The following is a 21,620-nucleotide window of genomic DNA, read 5'->3' as shown; positions in this document are numbered from 1 at the left end:
CAAATTCTCAAATTAACTCCTTTTATAGTCAAATTTAAGGGATAATATACACTGTATGTGCGTGTTAAAATAATGATACAAAATAAACATTAACTTCATACCCCATGTGGTTTATAAGATGCAAGTTTAGAATACAGAGTATAAAATCAGATTTCATTACACAGATGTGATTACATAAGATACTTAAATTCAATGGGTGGGGGCTGCAACCAACATTAACTCTGCTGTCTGCACCGGTGGGACTCGTCATCACAACACCACAGAATCAATCAGCCTTATTAACAACACACATTTCTGAATCTGTGTATTGATTCAGAACTGCAGAAGAACTGTGAGATTTGCTTTTTTACTTGTTCTGGCAAAGACTCAATAAAGAAAATGTTCTTAAATTGTTTTGTAACTCACTCACGTAATTCTCTCGACATGAATAACACAATGCAACAGAATAAATTGTGTAACAGCAATAAAGGTGAATCCATATCACACAGCCCATATCCCTGTACGACAGAATACCAAGCTTCCCTTTATATGTCAGATGTATAAGAAATCTCATATGGTCTTGTACGTCAGCCTTAAGCTCATGTTTGCAGTAAAGCTTTATCTTATTATTCTGATCTATACTTTGACTTAAATTTGTCTGTGTGAAAATGGAAGTGGTCATTTCATAAAACCACGTGAATTCCCATCTTGTCTTGTCTCAAACATCAGCATCACAGAAATGCATCTTTTCCAGCTGGGGAGATCCCTCATTATGTTGCAGAATGAGGACACACAGCCGACCAGCTCTGCATCACACACGAGCCGTGGCTGAATTCAGGGGCCGAGTCCTCCTGAGGCTGCACTGTAAGACCGATGGAACTAGGCTGTCCTATTTGGAAAGCTCATTTTAATGTGGCCTCCCATTCTCGATCAACAGAGGCTCCAAACGGGACCAACCTATCCCAGGATTCATTGCACGATGGCGTCAAAGCTATAGGACCTAGCTGTTGTGTTGTCTGAGCTGCAGTAAGCAAAGCAACTCGGAGAACCTGGCGATGCAATAGACAAGCTGGTGATTCAACAAGGAAATTTGACATCCTAAATCCGTCTCATTTGAATCCTGCCTTCGTCCCCACCACGTCCTCTGCACAAAGCGGCCCCTGACTCCTTTAAGGTTCAGGGACAGTAAGGATTCCCCGAGTCGTTCCTCCCGTCACAGACAGCAGCATTTTGTGCGATCAACTCACCGAGCCTGACGAGCAGTTGTCCACCTCCCCGACCTCGTAGAGCACCACATCTTTGATGAACACGGCGATGGCTTTCAGGATGAATGACACAAACAGATGCATGTGGATGTAGTTCCTCGTGCAATGGAGCTTCCTAGAACAGACAGCAAGAGATGCAAGATTAGGGATCATTGCAAAAAGACAACACACACACACACACACACACAGACAAACAACAAAGGTCTTCTCACTTCTTACGCAATGTCCTTGGCGTTAATAAAATGAAATCACAGACTGAATTAACTTTGAGGTTAAATCTGGATCAAGAGGCCGTCACAATCTTTAGAGTGTGTGGAATTATTTTCATAAATCTTTATATAGATCAAAATCTAAGCTGTCAGATTCATACAGAGGAAAAATTATACTGAAATATGTTGACACTCTTTTTATGAATCATGGCACTGATTCATGAGAGCACAGATTATAACTCTCCTGTGTACACACAACCTGAAAAGTAGCCCTCATCAGTCACTAATGCATTAGCACACAGTGTAGTGGCAGAGGCAGAATATAGAAGACAAATGAATAATGCAAAAATAAATGTCCTGCAGTAAAAGAGAAACTACAATTACAGGCCTGCGGCTGTACACCTCCGCCAACCAATGCAGTATCGAATAATGTATTAGTTCAGACTCGTGTGAGGTCAATGTGACCTTGACCTCTGACCTCTGTAATGAGTCCAAATCAAATATCCTCATGGTGCTCCTGAGAAGTCTCGTCCACAAGGCAGGGTTAAAAGAGAGAAAGTGAGCGATGGTGGGTGATGTGAAAAGAGGAATTATTTCAAAGCAACAGAAAAGACAAATTTGGTGTTTGGTGAACAAAACGAAGAGCAGAGGATTAAATGTGTGTTTTCTTTCAGACGTATTTCTTTGACGTTTTCCTTGTAACATTTCTGGAGGTCGTCCTCAGATCTCATGTTAATGAAGTGGAGGAATGACCTTCAGAAGAAGAAGCGCTCTCCTGTAGCCTACTGTGTGAGTCACACTGTATGTATTATCTATTCATGTTCCTCTACATGTTAAAAAGTCTCAGGCTGCGATCTCCCTCAGTCTCACGATCGGAAGAGTAATTGTTATCGAGCAAACACTCAGTCAAACAGGGAACAGATCGGTTTGTGCACTTCAGATGTTAAACCTCCAAACTGCTGCTGATGTGAACCTCAAGCCTGAGTGACAATTTGTTTTATCTGGAACGTGTTTGTATCTTTCTTCTCGTCTTTCGTTCTTGAAGCTAAGCCTTTTATATCTGCTCAGACGTGAGGCTGCATTGATCTGACATTATCCAATCCCAGTTCTGATGCTGGCCAGTGAAACGGTGCCGACCTTGCATCACAGCAGGGATAACGTCACTGTGGCTTCGTGGCTTTGTGGCCCTGCAGCTGGGAATACTCTTTCTGTTTCATCCGATCCTTTTATCCTTTTCTGAAACTGACCATGTGAGGCCTGGGAAATTATTAAAGTACAAAGGAGTGCAAGATCTTGTGTAAGGGCAAAAGACCAAGAGGATTTCAAAGCAATTCATAAGTTGAGAAGTTCGGAGTCATTGGAGGGACATACAAAAAGATAAATCTAGAAAAAATTAGAAAATAAATGTAGAATTTCATTACTTTCTCATTTATTCGCTAAATGAATGTACCTGTTGTATATAAATGTGCTATTTTCTGGGTTAATTTAATGTAAGATATTTAGTCTTTTATCATTGCTTTTTGCTTTCCTTTATTGCGTTTTTGCCCTTTTATTTATCTTTCCAAATTTTTCCACATTGATTGGTATTCATATTTTCCAGATTTCCTCATTTTATTTCACTCCTATTACTCCATGTTAAAGTTACTGGTTCCTGATGAACTAAACATCTGGTGACTTTGTACTTTATGTACCTGAAGATGCAGAGGATCACGATAGCCGTGGTGAGAGAGACGAGGGAAACACTGTGACCGATGGTGTAGCCAATCTTTACCTGCAAGAAAAACTTGCCCTGCATAGAAAAAAGAAAAACTCCATCAACACAAAATCAAACAATATCAATCAATACAAGTCATGGTGAAGAAAACAGACAGATGCTTAAGAGCTTTTTGGGTTTTCACACACTGTTGAACTGTTGAACTGAACCACTGACATTCTCCAAGGTAATGGTTGTCATTCAATATAATAGATTCTTCCAGAGCAGCGTCATGTGGTCACTGCCTTTGCAAAGTAGGTTTTGACAAAAAAATGACATGTAGATATAAAGAAAGCAGATTGACGGTCATGGGTTTGCTTTTAGAGGAAGGTACCTCCGGACATCGTGGCAATGAGGCGGCCTCTGAGGCTCAGGGAGCAGAGAACCCACCGAGACGGCTTTTACAGCCCTGTCCTGCACGTCCACACTTCACCCTGCTGCACTGGAGACAGCACATAGAGTTTCTCTCTCTGCATTTAAACTAAACTAAAAATACAAGACCATCATTTGATGCATTTTGGCCTTTCTGAGGATGTCAATGACTATGACCTCTACTATAGTGTACAGTAAGTTAAATTTCAATAGCCTAAACCCAGACATTTGAGACGTTAAAAAATACCAGAAAGAGGGCTGAATGAACAAGGGAATCACTGGAGTGGTGACACTAACAGTTCATCAGTTCAGCCACTTCCCTGATGGGCCCAGCAACACTCACCCACAGAATAAATACAAGTCATTCTCCAACCTAATCCCTTCTACCCAGCAGGCTTTCCAGACGGTTTCCCACAGTGCCGCTGAGCTCATCCTTTACAGGCTCTTATCGACCACAGCCGTTTACTCACATCGTCGCTGGTGCTGTTCAGATTGTATCCACAGTTTACGGCGATATCTACAGGCCTCATCTCGGTCCAGCCGTGTGCCGTGCAGGTTTTCGAGAGGTTACCTGGAGATGGGGAACACATGCAGAGGTCACCTAGGCCGCCCAGGCAGTGGATTTCTCCTTCAGCTGCTCCCCAGTATGAGTTTAAAATCGATGCAGCACTTTCTGTTCTGTGAGACGTACTGTTAATCGTTCCTGTTGCTGAAATCGCACACTGATTATGACCTGTACATATCTATGCCTGCAGAAAATCATTTGGCTGTTATGGAAATTGACATTCTTATATCTTGTGGCTCATCTAACTGCAAATACAGATTACCATGCTCCGCTCACAGGAAATACGAATGTAATGTTCAGGATGCATTAACATTCTCAGACCAGAATGGCTCTGAGAGCACATACCTCTGCTAAGGCCAAACATCCCGACACATAATTGTCTAGTTCTCACAGTAGAACATACGAGGGACAAGGGTAGGGTCTGATACCTCAGTTATTTTTACCTCTGCCAAGGAGGTTATGTTTTCTTCTGCTTTAGTCTGTTTCTTATGTGGTACTTTCTTCAAACATTGCAAAATAGGTATCTTTTCAATATATTTATGACATTTTCAAGATATAATGCAAAGTTCTGAGTATTGTTTCCGGTATATCTAGAGTGCTAACATCTATGAATAGGTTTAATTTGGTGGAAATTTAGATAAGGATTCAGAAACAGCTAATATGTATTTGTATAAATCAATTTGTATTCTCACCAAATTTTATTGATTGAAATATTTTTTTTGTTTTTTTAGCAGAAGCTCGAGCTGCGCTGCTCCAATCATGTGACCTACCTCACTCTCCACAATTATCTATAATACACACCCACCTTATCTTTTTAAGCAGAAACAACCTCCCTTCCCTCCCTCTGCTTGCCCCTGGCTGCTGCGTCAGTACTGCTCCCATGTTGCCTCGGCCCCTCAACCGGCCCCAGCATCCACCTGTACGCTCCAACGGGGGGTTACAAGTAATTTCTCATCACTCCCTTCATATCTATGGAATTATATCGGGGGATGGACTCAGACTAGACGCCAAACCCTAACCTGCAATAAAAATTTGAACATGAGTTGTCTGACAGAACTGCTAAAACAACGGCTCCTTATCGTACATAGTAATCTAAATATATGATTATTTTTTTGTGACTAGTCATTCGTTTTGTATTTAATTGCAGCTGAAATGCTCTGTAAAGGGTGCAACAGAAAATGTCTGATATTTGGTTTATTCATGATATTTTTTCATGGGTTATTCATTTATGGGGCATCAGAGGTTCATTTGTGATCAATGTGACCGACAGCCAAATTGCTTCGGTGCCTGCAAAGCCAACCCATTACGGCCGAATGCTATATGCAGGTAATGAGCTGTGGGGGGGGGGAAGCAAATGAAGCAGGGGAGGAACTGTATGAATGCTGCTCAGTCAGAGAAAGGTCATGTGATTGAAATGTCCCGTTTTCCATCAGGGATGCGGCTGCATTTGAGAATCATGCTGGAAGGATGTTAGTGAATTGTTCCTTATCCGTTAAATCCATCCCTCTATTAATCAAAAACTCTTTCATTGGTCTGTGTGTCTGTTATGCTGCACACACACACACACACACACACACACACACACACACACACACACACACACACACACAAACACACACACACACACACACACACACAGACACACACACACCCACATCTCATTAAACCAACATCCTCCCTCTGCTGTCCCCAAACAACTTTTCAGAGATTTTTGGAAATGCTGCAGTGGGAGCGCGTGGGCTGAATTCGCCTGAGGTTCCTGGATGAAACATCGACTCAAGTAGGAGTAAAGTCATCTTTCAGACCCGTTGACTCTGGATGATTCACCACGGATCTTTTCAACAGATTTATTGCTGCATTGTTGAATATTGCAGACGGATGGAGGGGAAAGGAGAGAGGGGAAAGCAAAGCACCTGAAATTAAAGTAGCTGCTCCTGAACTCAAGGCTGCTGCGCAGACAGAAACATCTTTCTCATCAGAATACTTGAAGAGATTAAATATGTATATATAGAATATGAAGGCTTTATGCACACTAGAAATGATTAATTCACATGGTTTTGTTATTTCTTAAATCTATATCCAGTCAATGCAAGCTTTCACATCAACAACAGAATTTCACTAAGCATTATCGCAGCTTTTATTTATTTTTCGATTTCTTCCAAGGTTTCACTTCAGACATAACGGATCTTTTCTAAAGATTTATTGCTTCATTGTTGAATATTGCAGCAATATTGTCGATTCACTCAATATATTTGACTACATGGGAGAAACTACAGATTTTCATTGATTGACGTAAAAACCTAATAATGTCAACCTAATCATGTAATGGCTCTTTCAGGCTTTAGAAGTTGATTGCTGCCGTGCGACCAATGGAACAACCTTCAGCAGAAAGAGGACTGGGTTAGAAAAGTTTTACAAAAGTAAACAAAACCAGGGACAACCTACCACAGGGGGGAATAAAACACGAATGCTTAATGTCCCTGTATCGAGACTCTCCAGACCATGGACCAATTCCTCCATGGTCTGGGGATTCTCGATACAGGGACATTAAGCTGTCTTTACCACACGCCATCCAATAGTGGAGAGCTGACATCACCAGAACAACTCTGCTTGCATGGCCAAGCCTGAATGAGTCAAACATTTTACAGTTTTTCTCCATTGCTTTGGCTCATTTCACGAAACAGAAATTACATTCTCAAAACAACACGTGCAAACCCCCAAACCACTGGGCACTTGTTCACAACAGATTGGAATATCTCATTCCTTTAATGAAGTTGCAATTGTATTAGCACATCCTTACAATGACAAGTACAATTTCCAACAGCTTGCACAAATTTCAAATGATTTAGCCCACCTTTGCAAACGGTTAGGTACAATTGCCTTCAGTTAGCCCAATTACCAATTGAATATATATTGTTGGTCAAAACTGACTGTCGCTTCTCAGTCAAGTGGTCGTTCTCTGCAGAACATGTTGGCATAATTTCATTGTTTACATCATCACCTGCACAATAGTTCATTCCACTGTCAAAATCCTACAGGCACATAATACCATGAAAAACATCATGGTATATACTGTAATAAGGATATCTTTGATCATCGGCTTCATTTTCAGGTGCAACTAGAACTTTAGTAATCAAGGTTGAGTTTCACACATCTGATCACCAATCACACAGTAAGTTTACAGTTTTTCTCAATTGCTTTGGCTCATTTCACGAAACAGAAATTACATTCTCAGAGCTCTAAGTGCAATTGGCAAAATAGCCCATATGGTTCAGCACAACTACATGATCACCTTCAAAAGGTCATATCTCACGATACAAAATTTTAGTTTTGATGTGCTTATTGTTTGACAGTATGTAGTGCTGTACACATTTTCTGTTACTGTAACCATGATGTATGGCAATTACTGTAACAATTTCCATGGCAGTATGAGTTCAATAAACATATTTTATGTGAAACCTTGAATAAATCTTTTTTTCTGTTGATACACATAATATTCTGGAAAGAAAAACTCTACTGTAACCATTCAGTGAGCATTCAAGGACTGAGCCAAGATTGAAATGTGCACATGAGGGATATTTCTATGGTCCACTGCCATGCTGACAAAACATCTAAACATTTTTGACCTGTAGTGTTTAAACAATGCCAAAGGGACTTTTCATTTTGGGGGCACTGACTATTTGTATGAGAAAAGGATTTAGTTTTGACTGATGAGTTGTCTGTTTTGGGAGAGATATGACCTTTTGCAGGGTGCTATGGAGATTTGCTGAACCATTTATGTTATTTTGAGAGATGAGCCACAGCAATCGAGAAGGAAATTTTCATTTTGGGGGCACTGACTATTTATATGAGAAAATGATTTGGTTTTAAAACTTGAGTTAACTGTTTTGGGTGAGATATGACCTTTTGAAGGTGATCTATGTAGTTGTGCTGAACCATATGGGCTATTTTGCCAATTGCACTTAGAGCTCTGAGAATGTCATTTCTGTTTCGTGAAATGAGCCAAAGCAATGGAGAAAAACTGTAAGTACAATTTCGCAATCATTTACATTTTTTGAAATAATGAATGATATGATTATTACCAATTTACAATGTATCTATCTTTCTGGTATTATTCTATACTACTTGTTGTTTTACCTTATGTTTAGTTCCTATTTCTCTATTCTCTAGGAACTCACAATATGGCTAAAGGAGCTTCCAGACAACCACGGTCGAACGATGATGCAGGTGCAGATGGCAGCACCTGTCGCCACATCCTCTTGTGTGCGACAGAGGAGTAAGTGGAGCTCTGTCATTAGCCACAGCGTCGAGCCATTAGCAGAGAAAAAGAGGAATGACCCCATCGAGCGGAGTCATGGTCACCTGAGGCAGCACGTCTTTTTACACAGGGGGCCTCCTCAGCTGTCGTTTAACTTAAGCTTAAAACCTTGAGTCAGTCCTGGTATGGATCTGTTTCATTACAGAACCCTTTAATTTCTTTCTTTTTTATCCGTATTGACTGCATCATAACAGCAGAGCTAGGAAATATAGGTTTCCCAGAATTGCCTCCACCATCAGGGGGAGGTGAATGATTTGACGTATCCCTATACAGTGTTGCGTGATTGATGAAAGCAATATTTTCAGATTTGGTTTCTCACAGTAAGAGATATGGAGTTTTCGAACGTGGTGCTGCACTGGGATGGCATCAGCTCGTTGGATATTGATTTTTGTGTTGGTGTTGCGTGGAAAACTTAATAAGTGTTTGGATACTTCGACCTCTTCCTCAGCGGCACAGCATGTGTGATCTGATTGGTGCCGACTCTGGAATCAGAATTAAAGCCCACAAAACTGAAAGTAGCGAAATGATATTTAGATTTTGAAAAAAAGGATAAACAAGACTGAGGAAGGAGGGAGGGCTGCCACGTGTATCCTGCATCCGTTTGGTGTGTGGGTTCTGCACGTCCACAAGATCTATTGATTGGGGCAGGTACTCTCCATTGTAAGAATATTGTTGATTAAGGACCTCATTTATCATTTTCTGCCATGGTCCCTGATATAATAACCTCCTATATTGTCTCCATATTTTGAAACTGTCTTTTCTCATAAATGTTGTAAATTTAGCTGGTTTTCTGTTGATAAACTTGGATACACTTTGAAACATGCAGTTGATAGATAGACAGATAGATAGATAGATAGATAGATAGATAGATAGATAGATAGATAGATAGATAGATAGATAGATAGATAGATGGATGGATGGATGGATGGATGGATGGATGGATGGATAGATAGATAGGCAGGCAGGCAGGCAGGCAGGCAGGCAGGCAGGCAGGCAGGCAGGCAGGCAGATAGATAGATAGATAGATAGACAGACAGACAGACAGACAGACAGACAGACAGACAGACAGACAGACAGACAGACAGACAGACAGACAGAGAGATAGATAGATAGATAGATAGACAGACAGAGAGATAGATAGATAGATAGATAGATAGATAGATAGATAGATAGATAGATAGATAGATAGATAGATAGATAGATAGATAGATAGATAGATAGATAGATAGATAGATAGATAGATAGATGTAATTTTGTGGTGCTCCCTCAGGTCTTTCAGACTTTGTGAGTGTCCTTTTCGTCTGGAAATGTCAAGATGGTGAAAACTTAAAGTGAGTCAGGAGGGATGATGGATGGACGGACGGACGGAATAATAACAAAAAAGAAAGAGAGAATGAGCCGAACCAGGCAAAGTCTCCAGAGGAGTTCACCTCAAACTGTTCATGTCTTAAACGTCGTGGTCAGGCTTGTTAGTAAACGTCCCATGCTGCTTTCAATGTTTTAGAATCGCCTGCACAGTGTCCGATTCTCCGGCCGTGCCAATGCTGGAAGTCATGCAGTCCCGTCAGTTGAATGATTTTATTCAGAGCCCGAGGCTGCTGCCACAGACCAAGAGGAGGCAAATAGACGACAACATCCTCCTTCTGTACTGGGGCTGATTGCATCTGATCTTAAAGCAGCATTTCAACAGAAGCCAAAGAGGAGTCACATCAACAAATCCATCAAAGTGAGCAGCGCAAGAGAAAATCACTGCCTCATCAACTGATCTGACATGACTTCTTGATGATTGGGAAACTAAAACGAGTTCTTGTGGACAGCTGGCTGTCTGAAGTTGTTTTACTTTTCAGACAGTCCCCGTCTGGTCCAGAGAAGATTGAAGCCGTGTAGTCCTATGTTCACGAAAAAGAAAATAAAGTACAACTGAAGAAATGTCAGAGGAATATTGACTCTTTTGTTCCTTCTTCCTCCCACTAGAATGTAAGGTTGTGTGTTTCGATTGCTACACAGCGTATAATCATGCAGATGAGCACATATTCAACTTCATCTCTCACAGTGACTCATTTCTGTGAAGGTCACTGAGCATAGAAACTTTGTGCTGATTGATAATACGGTTTGAATAGGTGTGAAAATGTATGTGTACTACATTGTTTCTCAAGTTCCATTCAAGCTTCAGTACTTGGTATTCGCTCTTTATGATCAGTAGAACGCCGAGTTCGAGGACATCCATCAGTCTCATCTTCGGAAAATCACTTTAAAATGCTACATTACTTTGATTGGGAACGGTTCGATGACTAGAGGGACAGAAAAAGTCAGAACTGTTAAACTGGTCAAAGCAAATTTCAGGTGTCAATTTGCCCCCATGTGACTTTTGTCTCTGAAGCTGTTTTCAGACATGAGGTCTGGATCAGCGGTAGAATTCATGCAGCTCCACAATGAGCTCTACGGAGACTTCAGGATTTTAGTTTGGCTTTGCAAACTTTGTCCAACCGATTTCCTTTACCACAGGTTAACGTCTCTAGTAAAATTATTATTAAATGTATTTCAATAAGCTCTTTAATTATTGTGAAATCTACAACACAAAGAAGTGTCCTGAAAGTGAAGGGATCTGAATAGTTTCTGCAGCAACACTGTCAAGCAGTCTTCAGATGTGAGCTCCGTCTGGGACATTGGGTCCAGACATTTAACCGACTTTGCCTTTCACATATGAAGAAGGAGGCAGGAGATGAGAGAACATGTCTGGAACATTCAGGATGAGGAGATATGAATTCCACTGTGGAAATCAAGATTTGTTTATAGCACATCGGCACCAGCGGAGGCTCTTATCACCAAAAGCTCTCCAATCTTGTCTTTCAAAGTTCACATCTCACAAGCATTTTCCATGTTTATGGCCCCCGTTTTTTGGTCCTGAGACTTGTGCTCTTAATTTTTTCTCAGATTGGTTTTGTGTCGTGAGTTAGAAATGACATTAACTGTAGATTCTCTGGACATTTTCCTGCTGAATTCTCACGTGGGATCACTCGGACATCGTACCAGGGGGTAATGATCCAGAAAATGTCTGGAACAATTGACTCAGATATTTACCTCCTCACAAACAGCCCCACTGGAAAATGTGGACTTCAGCGCATGTTCAGCTTTAGTTCCTGCGCATGTGAGTGTGCGGTGTTAACTCAGTGGTGTGGAACAGGTCTCCTGAGCCACAGCGGTTTTAATAATGTTTCTTTCCCTGAACCCAGAGGACTGAAGCATTCAGGAAACTGTTTACATCTCTGTGTAATGCAACCAGGCTGCTGTGACACGCTGAGATAGGATTCATGTGAAAAGGATATTTTGGTGCCTGAAGAGAAAAAAGATGATGATATAAATCAAGATGAAAAATATCACAAGTTACTGATGCTTCCCATTAAAGGTACAACGATTGTTTTCTGTGAATATGTGGGGGCGAGCAAAAGAATAGTTTAATACGAGGAAAAAGGTCATGAATATTTGGTATTCATTCAATTTGCAAACGCCCACTCAACATCGGTAACACAAAAGTCACAACACTTTTAAAATCTTTCTACCATCTCCCCCCGTCAGACCCTTCAACTTATTACACTAAGATATTCAAATCCCAAACTTTCTATGTGGTGACAAGGTCAAGTTCACGATAAAGAGGAAGTTAAAGAAATCAGTTGGATTAGATGGTTACAACTCAATTTAAAACCTCTTTGAGTGAAGGACATGTCAAGACAATCCTGAGTTTAAGGTAGAAATGAATGAAAATATATTGTTGAATAAAATCCAATTACTTTCTTTGGTTGATTTCTTGCATCACACATTAAGATCACAGGAAGCCCCAGGTGGTTAGTCAGTTGTGGGCTACAATTTGAGCCACGTTATAGAAATTTTAATTTTGGAAATATGGCATCTCTAAAATGTATCTAGATCAGGTTTCTATCAGTTCCTGTTTGTATTATATCAGTTGATGCACCAACATTTATCGCTGTCTTTCATTGATACTAAAAATATAACTTCTGGAGTCAAAGTCTTTTTTGTTATGATTTCTAACAAGATGAACCGACCATTACCTGGAAGATTAGATTAGATTATTATAGTATTATAATGGGTAAGTCCCAGTATGTTAGAATATCTCGATCTTGTTTGTGTGTTCACTGAATAAATAACTGGTCAACTCCTCGCTTAGGTAACTTGTGGCTCAAATGTGCATCATGTGAAATGGAAGTTAACACTGAGGTTGTATTCACACAACAATATTTATAATATACATTTATTTCTACGGACTGATAATAATGTTTCTCTGATATTTCCCGTCATACTGTACATCTCATGTAAATCACTATTGCTGATCAATTTACAAAGAACACAATCTTTGACCTTAAAAATGAAGAATTCAAGACCCCCACACCCAACAGTGTTAAACGTCTGTCGTCGCTCCATCAATACAGGTGGGGTTTTAAATACATCCAAACTCACACGTTGGATATCATATTTCTAAGAGGTGATGGTTTGGCGTGTCATTTACATCTGAGATATGTGCAAATGTAAAAGAGATCACCCACATTTAGTCGAGGATTTTTGGATGTAAAACGAAAAATAATATATATTTACGAACTCGTCTTAAAACTTTAGACACTGTGTAACAAAACAGTGTGTATGTTGTTAAATCAGCGCAGAACTGCAACTATAGACGTTGGCTCATCTAAATTTACACCTCGTCATCCTCTGCAGCAATTTTCTTGCCAAGAATTAGAGGAGAAAATCAATATCCCTCCTTTGGGCTGTTAGAGATGTAGTCTGTTAGCTTAGCTTAGTGTCGGACATGAAACAGGTGGAGAGAGGTAGCCCTGTGTCTTCTGAAGATAACAACAACTCTGAAGAACTGCACGCTACGCTTACCCCTAAAACTGGGTAATACGCTAAATAACAGGGTTAAAGTCAGGAAACAGTCCAACAATAAGATTTACAAAGATATATTTTAAAGTTTCAAAGTCTGTACAGGGGCAGAATCATGACAAGAAACCAAACTGAAGCTTTGGTCTTTGTAAAAATATAAACTTTTATCAAAGAAAAAACAATCAAACTGATTTCAGCTGCCAGACTAACACCAGAGTTAATATCTTATCCATCTCATTGCAGAGCTTGAGCTTATATGACCTGCACAAGATGGATTTTGAGGTATCACCTGTTAGTGTGGTACTGGTTACAGACCGTAAAAGCCCTGTGTCCAGTGGTGCTCTCAATACTGGTCTATTAGCACATATCTCAGACATGAGGTAAGAGTGAACAGCGACTGCACGGCTGGGTCACACAGACACACAAGAGGAGCAGGTGAAAGTCCTGAGCTGCTGAAAAGAGGAAATGGATTTCCATCAGCACAGATTGGAAAATGACTCTGAGAGTGAAGGAGAAGATCTGAAGGAGAAGCTCGGGTCAGAAATTATCCAAACTGGTGAACATGCTGATCTGAGCCACCATGTTCCCCCGTATTGATGTTTATTTAATTTAATACCTCAGTATCTCACTCACATCAAATCTAAGAAACCTTGTGAAAAGGTTCATGTTATTTAAGAGGAACCAAAGTTTTTTGAATAAGTTTGTGATTGTTGAGTCAGGCAGCCGATGCTTTGATGGTTCAGTTGTTGACAGATACTTTGAAGTTCTCCGGGGAACTGAGGAGTTGATGCGGTGATAACGATAGACAAGGACACCAGGTTTTTAAGTGAAGGGAAGTGAATGGTAGAAATTCCTCCACAACAAAGCACCGATATCCAAGGACATCACGTAAGAAAGAAAGATTGCAAAAAAGCAAAAATGTGCTCAAGTTTTAGAAATTTTTTAATGTAGGAATGTTGTTCACAAGCGTAAAGGATGGAGGAAGGATGCAGCCTTTAGCTGCAATTAAGGTCCAACAAATGACTATAAAAATGCCAAAAACAACCAATAAAAGGGCTGAAACTGACTGGAAACACCACACAAATTAGCAAAAAAAAGAGTTTTTTTACATTCCACCTGTCTGTGCCTTGAGGCCCGTTTCTCTTTCTTATCTCATGTTGGTTAATCCTCCCTCCTCTTTGTGTGTGTGCCGGTTCCAAAGCAAAGGTTTCAGGAGGATCCTCCTTGTTTTCTCAGACCCTGCTTGTTTTTTTACGTGCTCACTTTAAATCTGCTCTCCCCTTCAGCTCATGTAAACACTACACACTGTTTACAGTAACCCGGATCAACTCGGATCCCGGGTTTGAGGCACCTGGAGACCCCCCCTCCCCCCCCCCCTATCTGAAACACTTTTTAATGCATTAGTCCACAGCGTCAACACTGGATAGACCAGAGCTTTGTCTGAAAGAAGCTGTGGTGGAGAGAGAGTGGGAGAGAGGTCTACTCTTCTCGCTCTACGGGAACATTTGAGAAATGGTCCAAAAAAAATTAGGAATGCAAACATCACCGCTGTAATGACACTCGCTATGAGGCTCATGAGTCAACGTCCACTGTCCTGTCTGTCGTCTGCCTTCAGCCCTCTGCAGGGTTCCTCATAACTTCCTTGTGGCCTCAGGAGCCGGAGCTGAAACCGCGTTGATGAATCTAAATGACCATTTGCAGGCAAGCAACACAATTCATCGTCCTAAAGGCTTGACTCTATGCAAATCTCACTAATTAATCTGGAAATGGTCCTTCCATTGATTTTCCCAACAAATGATACTTTGAAAAGATGTCAAAACCCTCCCAGTTAGATAAATAGTAATCACTGGAAAATAACCTAAAACTGCTCCACATTATCACATTACTACAGCATGAATACATTTTCAGACATTTAAGGACAATGCATTTGTTTTAAACACAGATTTTCATTGTTTTTAATGTGCATTAGTTCTGTGAACTTATAACTGTCAGTTAGAGACAAATAATCTAAATATATTTTGAAATTGTGTTTTGCAGAGGTGGAGGAAGTACTCAAGCATTTCACTTAAGTAAAAGTATAAGACACAAAAAATGACTCAAGTAAAAGTGAAAGTAATTTTTGTACTTACTTGTACTGTAAGTAAGTACTTGTTTTTAAAAATACTAATATAATTTTAAATAAAATCAATTTGAACAGTAGAAAGCGCAGATATTTGCTGGAGTTAAAGTGAAAAGTACACGAAAAGAAAGTCTTATTGGCATGGTGTGGCAGCGGATAGCACCATCCCCTCACAGCAAGCAGGTTGTGGTCTGGATTCAAACCTGCGGGTTGACCTCGGTCTGTCCGTGTGGACTTTGCATGTTCTATGGTGCCTGTGTGGGTGTTCTCAAGGTATTCCTGCTTCCTCCCAAAGTCCAAAGCCATAAGTAATAACTGAATTCTAAAAGTGCAACTTGGTGCAGCTTGATAGATTTAAAGGGGACAGCTGCTGCAGGTATGATCCCATGTTCTAGTTGTTTGCATGAATGGTTGTTTTTCTCTCTCTCTTTATAAATATATATATATATATATATATATATATATATATATATATATATATATATATATATATATATATATATGTCGGCCCTGGGATACACTGGCGATATGTCCAAGGTGACCCCCCACCTCACACCTATTGTCAGCTATTGGCTCCAGGTGGAGAGTGGATGGATAGATTTTGTATCAGCAGTAACAGAAGTAGGAGGATTTCACCTTTGTGCTGGTCACTGAAGTAGCTGAAGTACGTGGGGCAGTTTATCGTGACCACCTCTCCCACCCTGGCTGTCGGCCAGCAGGCAATGATGTCCCACGCTCCTTGGCAACCTGTCGGGAGAGATTAACATGGGATCACTCAGACTGTCCCACACTGACACACACAGATGCACGCACACACACACCAACACACACTGTGGTGACTTTTCATCATGTGCTTGACGTGACATCCGTGACACAATCGACATCGGTGATGCAGCAGTGGCTGACAGGCACAACTCAATATAAGTGTTTAACTCTCGGTTATAAGTCAATCAAGTGAGATTTATTTCATAAACTGTTGACAGCAGGCTGTGAATCCATAGTGGAGACATTTTACACGCTCGTATCTGTGACGTCTGGCTGGAGAGATACAGGAGAATCCAATTTATTGAGTTTTATCAATCAATAAATAATTAGATAGTTTGTCACCTCTCTGGAAATTGTTCCCAGCGATGGAAAGGGAGAGAAAAGGAACTCCACAGCGTACTTGTTACTCTTAGATATTGTAAGTGCTGGTTCCATTCTTTCGTTTTTCTTTCCAACAGCTCAGGAAACACTTCCATCAGTAATTACTCTTATTGTTAGTTTGGTTTAGTTTTTAATTTTTGCTTCCATTGAATTTCCATTAGGATTAAAAGGTGAAAGCGGCACCACCACAGTCCCTGGATGTTTAGTTTCCTCTGACACACTGCATGCTGGGGCATAAACAGACACATGCCACAGATTAGGAGCACATGAATAGATTGTTTATTTGGCTGCAGCTCAACTGGAATTTTTCTTTTCAACGCCTCTCTATATTGGAAATTGAATTCATAACCTTTTAATTTGAAGGCGTAGGTAGGAGAGAGGGGAAATCACCAAAACACAAGCATCATTTCTGCGACAGACACATTTCTGAGCTACAAAAACATGAAAGCACACCATATTTATAACTCTGTACATTAATCTCAAAAGGTAATTATGTGTATAACATTAATGCAACATGCATTGATGGGTACAGGAACTGTCAAGTCATTTTTTGCATCTGTTCTGTCTATATTTCATATGCTGTAAAACCATGTGAGCGTATAGGCACATTCATCTAATTCATTTATTAGGGACGTGACCTCTCCTCCTCAGCACCTTCCTGTGGAGGAAGCAGATAGGGAGATGGAGAAATAAGGGTCGCAGCAGAGATAAGGCAAGGCTGTTTCCATGCGGGCAGTTCATGTATATTCAGCGGATACATGGCGCGGTGGGATTTTTTATTAAAATGACAGTAAATGGAGACAGAACCGTTATATATAAAACAGATGAGTTTCTAACTCTGTTCATGGGGTCATATGAAGGACTGATCTTTAGTTTTATTCAATTTAATATGTATATATGTAATATTCTATCCCATCCTGTTTGCTCTCATGACTTCCAACGGCTGGGGGGGAGAAAATCATTCACAGTTGTATTTATGATCTCAGCTCATTTCAGCCGTGTGCATCATAACAAAATGAAATACACATCATTTCAATGTTTTCTGTGCGAACCCGGGCCAACAGGCTCAGTTTGGGTATCCACACTCGTGGAAGCACTCTGATACTGAAGAAAACTGAGAAACATGATGATTCTAAGACAGGTTCTGGATTGGTATCAGAAATAATGATAATAATCATGAGGACGTCACCCTACAAATATGTGTATCAGCTTGTTCAGATCTTATGACTAAGAGAAGGAGTATGAATTTTGATGCAAATTGCAGACACTGCCCACTGAGGTTTTTTAAGCACTTTTATGCCTTTCACCTTACCTCATGTGACTCCTCCTCCGCTATAAGCCTATAAACTTGGATAACACACTAGAGGAAAGAGAATCTTCCAAGGCCTCATATACCTCCTTTAGGATTTTGACCTAAATGAGCAACTAAATGTGAATTTCCTCAAACCTATGAGTGACTGTGAGAGTTGGTAGAGGTTACATTCAGGGTAATTCAATCAGCTGTGTCTGAAGAAAGGTATTTCTGCCCTTAATGGAGCTTTATCTGAAAATTCCCACACTGCGCTACCTTATACCTCACTATTTATTTACTCATACTGTTTCCCATTTCCTCAGAATAGCTGCCTGCACCCTCCGAACAGCCAGATGGGGGAAAATATATTTCAGAAAATGACCTGAAGTGATGTTCCCAGAGGTGCTGTTCTCGCAGCGCTCCCTCTCCTGCTCGATCTCGTTCACCACGTCACACATCTGCACCGATAACACCTGTGGAAGAGGTGAAAAGCACAAGGTATCGAATATATGCCTCCATCGCATCACAGTTATTAAAAGGTCAAGACTGGTAGTGTGGTTACGTGGAAGGAAACATTTGCTGATAATAAAAGACATTCCCGCAACTGAAGCTTTCCGAGCTTTGTTCTTAGGATGAACCTCAGGCTTACAACACAGTAAACACACAGAAATGTCCTCACTGTCTGAATTTCAAACAGAGCTCCTTCTCGCTGGGCAAACAGATGCTATCATGCAAATGGATTAGGAAGTGGAGAAGGCAGCCACTGAGTAATCTATCGCAATTCATCATCTGTGTCAACACAGGCTGAAAAATGCGGAGCGACAGCCGCTGGTTGGAGAGCCGGTGGGTCAATGGAAATATGTAAAATGAGCGAGGAGCTTGAGAAGGTCAGTGGAGATGAAGAGAGAAAGAGAGGGAGGAGAAGTCGGCACGAAGCCGAGCGTAATCATAGACTCCAGGAGAAAAGGGGCTTCACCCTCATACGATGGTACATAGGACACTGGAGGCAGGAAAGGTCAGGGTGCAGCAAAGAGTGATGCACAAAGCGCCGGATGTATTTAAAACTGTACAACTCATGTTCTCTAATTGGTTCTTGGAGGGATGTCCGTACTTTCTCTTCTCATGAGCCCCAACCCCCATGGAGCTGTCAGACATGAAATCTTCCTCATCCATCACCCTCAAACGCCCTGTTCAGACGGAGGTTGAGCTCCTGATATACGGCTTTATTAAACCAGCAGAAAGCAGACAATACACTAAACTCGACTCACACACACACACACGACACAACAGCTCACAGAGCGTCAGCAACCCGCACGTTAGTTTAATGACTCAACGTAATGAGGCGGAAATAAACGTTTAAAGAAGAAGTAAATAACCGACAGCTGATGGACCTGCTGTGCTTAGTGAAGTCTGATTGTGCAGAAAATAATTGAGCACAAAATAAGAGCAGGTCACGTTGCACAACTTCTCAGGCAGAGATATTACTGTGTAACTTCTGTGATAATAGGAAAAAAATGACTATTATATCCCTCTAAAACACGTCTGGAGGGGGAAATACTGCTGCTGGGTTTTCATCATAACATGATCAGAAGAACTCAGCAACATGCATCATGTACTGCTACAGACTGTGTTGACCTGGGGGTAAACAAGGAAACACAAAATATAAAAAAGTACAAACTATCTCTATCTGCACACCCTGAGCTTTATTTATCTCCTCACTCAATCTCTCCCCCCTTGTGAGGTTCTCCTAACACCGTCATAACCCCCACAGGTTTGCTCACAGGAGTCTTCACCTGCAGCCGATTACCACAGAAAATCCAACATATCCTGCAGTAATAGCAGCAGCAACAGCAGCAGCAGCCGGGAGGCAGGGGATTAATCTGCTGTCATTATCGGAGCACAGGAACATGGACGGAGGAGGAAATCTCATGTTGGCCAGACCCTTTGGTAACCTTATTCCTGATTCCCAAGAAATCGAGTGTCCAGCAAACGTAATAGTGGAGCATTTGGGAGAGGAGTTGAAACCACAAGCTCCTCGGAGGCAAAGTTAATATCTTATTATCACAGCGAACGTAAGGTTTAATATCAGTGTTGTGATCATAGCGTCAAGTGAAGCTATGATTGTATTGCTCAATTAATGTGTATTATATATAATCAACGGTTATAGTAATTATGTTACGTTATGCGTTAAATTGTATCATTATACTCGGACCCAAGGAAATCAACCAGCGTTCTGTACCACTGGGCTGCTGTTTCCCCAGCTACATAGTCTCTCTTCAAAATCACGTACTTCTGCTGAAACTTTGAATAAAATCATCTTACCCCTAACCCTCAAACTAAAGCTCTCGCTAACATCCCATATTTTCAGTTGAAATTGATGTGCAAGTAGTTCACTGCTTTGTTTACGTTTTTTTGGGAAATATAATCAATGTCAATAAAGAGTAAAGTTAGCCCGAAAACCATTGAAGCTGCATAAACAACAGAAAACTGAAACCACGTCTCCCATCAACCATGTCTCCCGGCTGGAAAACAGACATGATGAAGGAATGTATGTAGGCACTTTAGAGGATCAGGCTCTCTTTGTTGCATTGAGGTCTTTAATTAGCTCACACATAACCCTGTATATTGCGAGCAGAGCCAGAATACACAGAGAGGACACCACGATAACAAACCAATCCTAGAGTTCAGAGTGTCTGATTTATGGCACCGGCTGAGTTTGGGGTAGATTTTCTTAATCTTAATAATACAAGAGACAAAGGTAAAAATGTCCTGACAGTGATTTATGGTGGAGATTAAAATTCTGACCACAAATATTAAGTGCTTACAAGTAAACAATGCTGAAAATGCACCAATAGTATCTACAGCCAGTTGAGTCGTGGAGATTGTTGCAACAATAAATTAAACAGCCAATCCCAAACTAAGCAGATGATAATTGGACTTCTACAAGGCCTCCGGGGCTCACGCACATACAAACTGTGTCCATGTGCAGAACATCACACAAATACCTCAGCACAGATCCCTTCCTGAACGCCACCAGGCTACTTTAGTCTATTGTCGTCATTTAGTCACGAGATAACGCTCAAATTAAAAAATGAGGCGAGCCAACAGGAAAATTAAGTGGGAAACTTGAGTCTGTGTGTGGCGGCTCAATGCAGAGTGACGTGTTTATCCCCCGACCCTAAAAGCTTTAGTGGAGAGCAGCAGCTCCACGGTTTGTATACATCTGCAGCCGTCACTTTGATTTTCAAGACTCAGAGGTAATTCAACAGTCGCCCCTGAGGTCGATGCTTCGAGTAGACAACATGTAAAGATTTTTTCCACACAGGACAATACACAGGAAGTGTTTGAGGATCCAGCTGAAACGTGTCTTATTTCAAAATCTTCAATACTGACACTTTATAGTTTGAGTTCATAAGCATGTTCAGGCTGACTACTATGGCAACATGCAGTGCAATGTGAGTATGTTATTACAATGCCAATTTTAAACATATATTAATTTGTAACATGTAAAACCACCTATGTAAGTAGTTACTGCCGGACACATTCAGGCCTCCAAAGTCAACAAGTGGAACATTTGAAAACAAGTTTCTGTTTCGCTACGTTCACTTTTGGGGGTATGCTCCTTATAAAGAGGTGTCTGGAGTCTGAATCTCAGCTGTCAATCGTGACATTTCACTTCATTATCATAGCATCAATTAACTAATTAAAAA

General features: G+C 40.8%; 1 protein-coding gene across 1 annotated transcript in view; it reads right to left on the bottom strand.

Moving 5' to 3' along the window:
• vipr1b (vasoactive intestinal peptide receptor 1b) overlaps positions 1-21,620 on the bottom strand; it is a 35,730-nt gene that overhangs the window by 11,870 nt on the left and 2,240 nt on the right. Inside the window, exons 2-6 of the mRNA XM_062380070.1 lie at positions 18,293-18,383; positions 16,110-16,220; positions 4,049-4,149; positions 3,145-3,242; positions 1,227-1,359 (exon numbers count right to left, since the gene is read on the bottom strand). Coding sequence (XP_062236054.1) covers positions 1,227-1,359; positions 3,145-3,242; positions 4,049-4,149; positions 16,110-16,220; positions 18,293-18,383 — 534 coding nt within the window. The remainder of the gene's footprint in view (positions 1-1,226; positions 1,360-3,144; positions 3,243-4,048; positions 4,150-16,109; positions 16,221-18,292; positions 18,384-21,620) is intronic.

Source organism: Platichthys flesus, chromosome 21 (assembly GCF_949316205.1).
Source record: "Platichthys flesus chromosome 21, fPlaFle2.1, whole genome shotgun sequence".
Classification (NCBI taxonomy): Eukaryota; Metazoa; Chordata; class Actinopteri; order Pleuronectiformes; family Pleuronectidae; genus Platichthys; species Platichthys flesus.
This window is presented reverse-complemented; position numbering and strand designations above follow the sequence as displayed.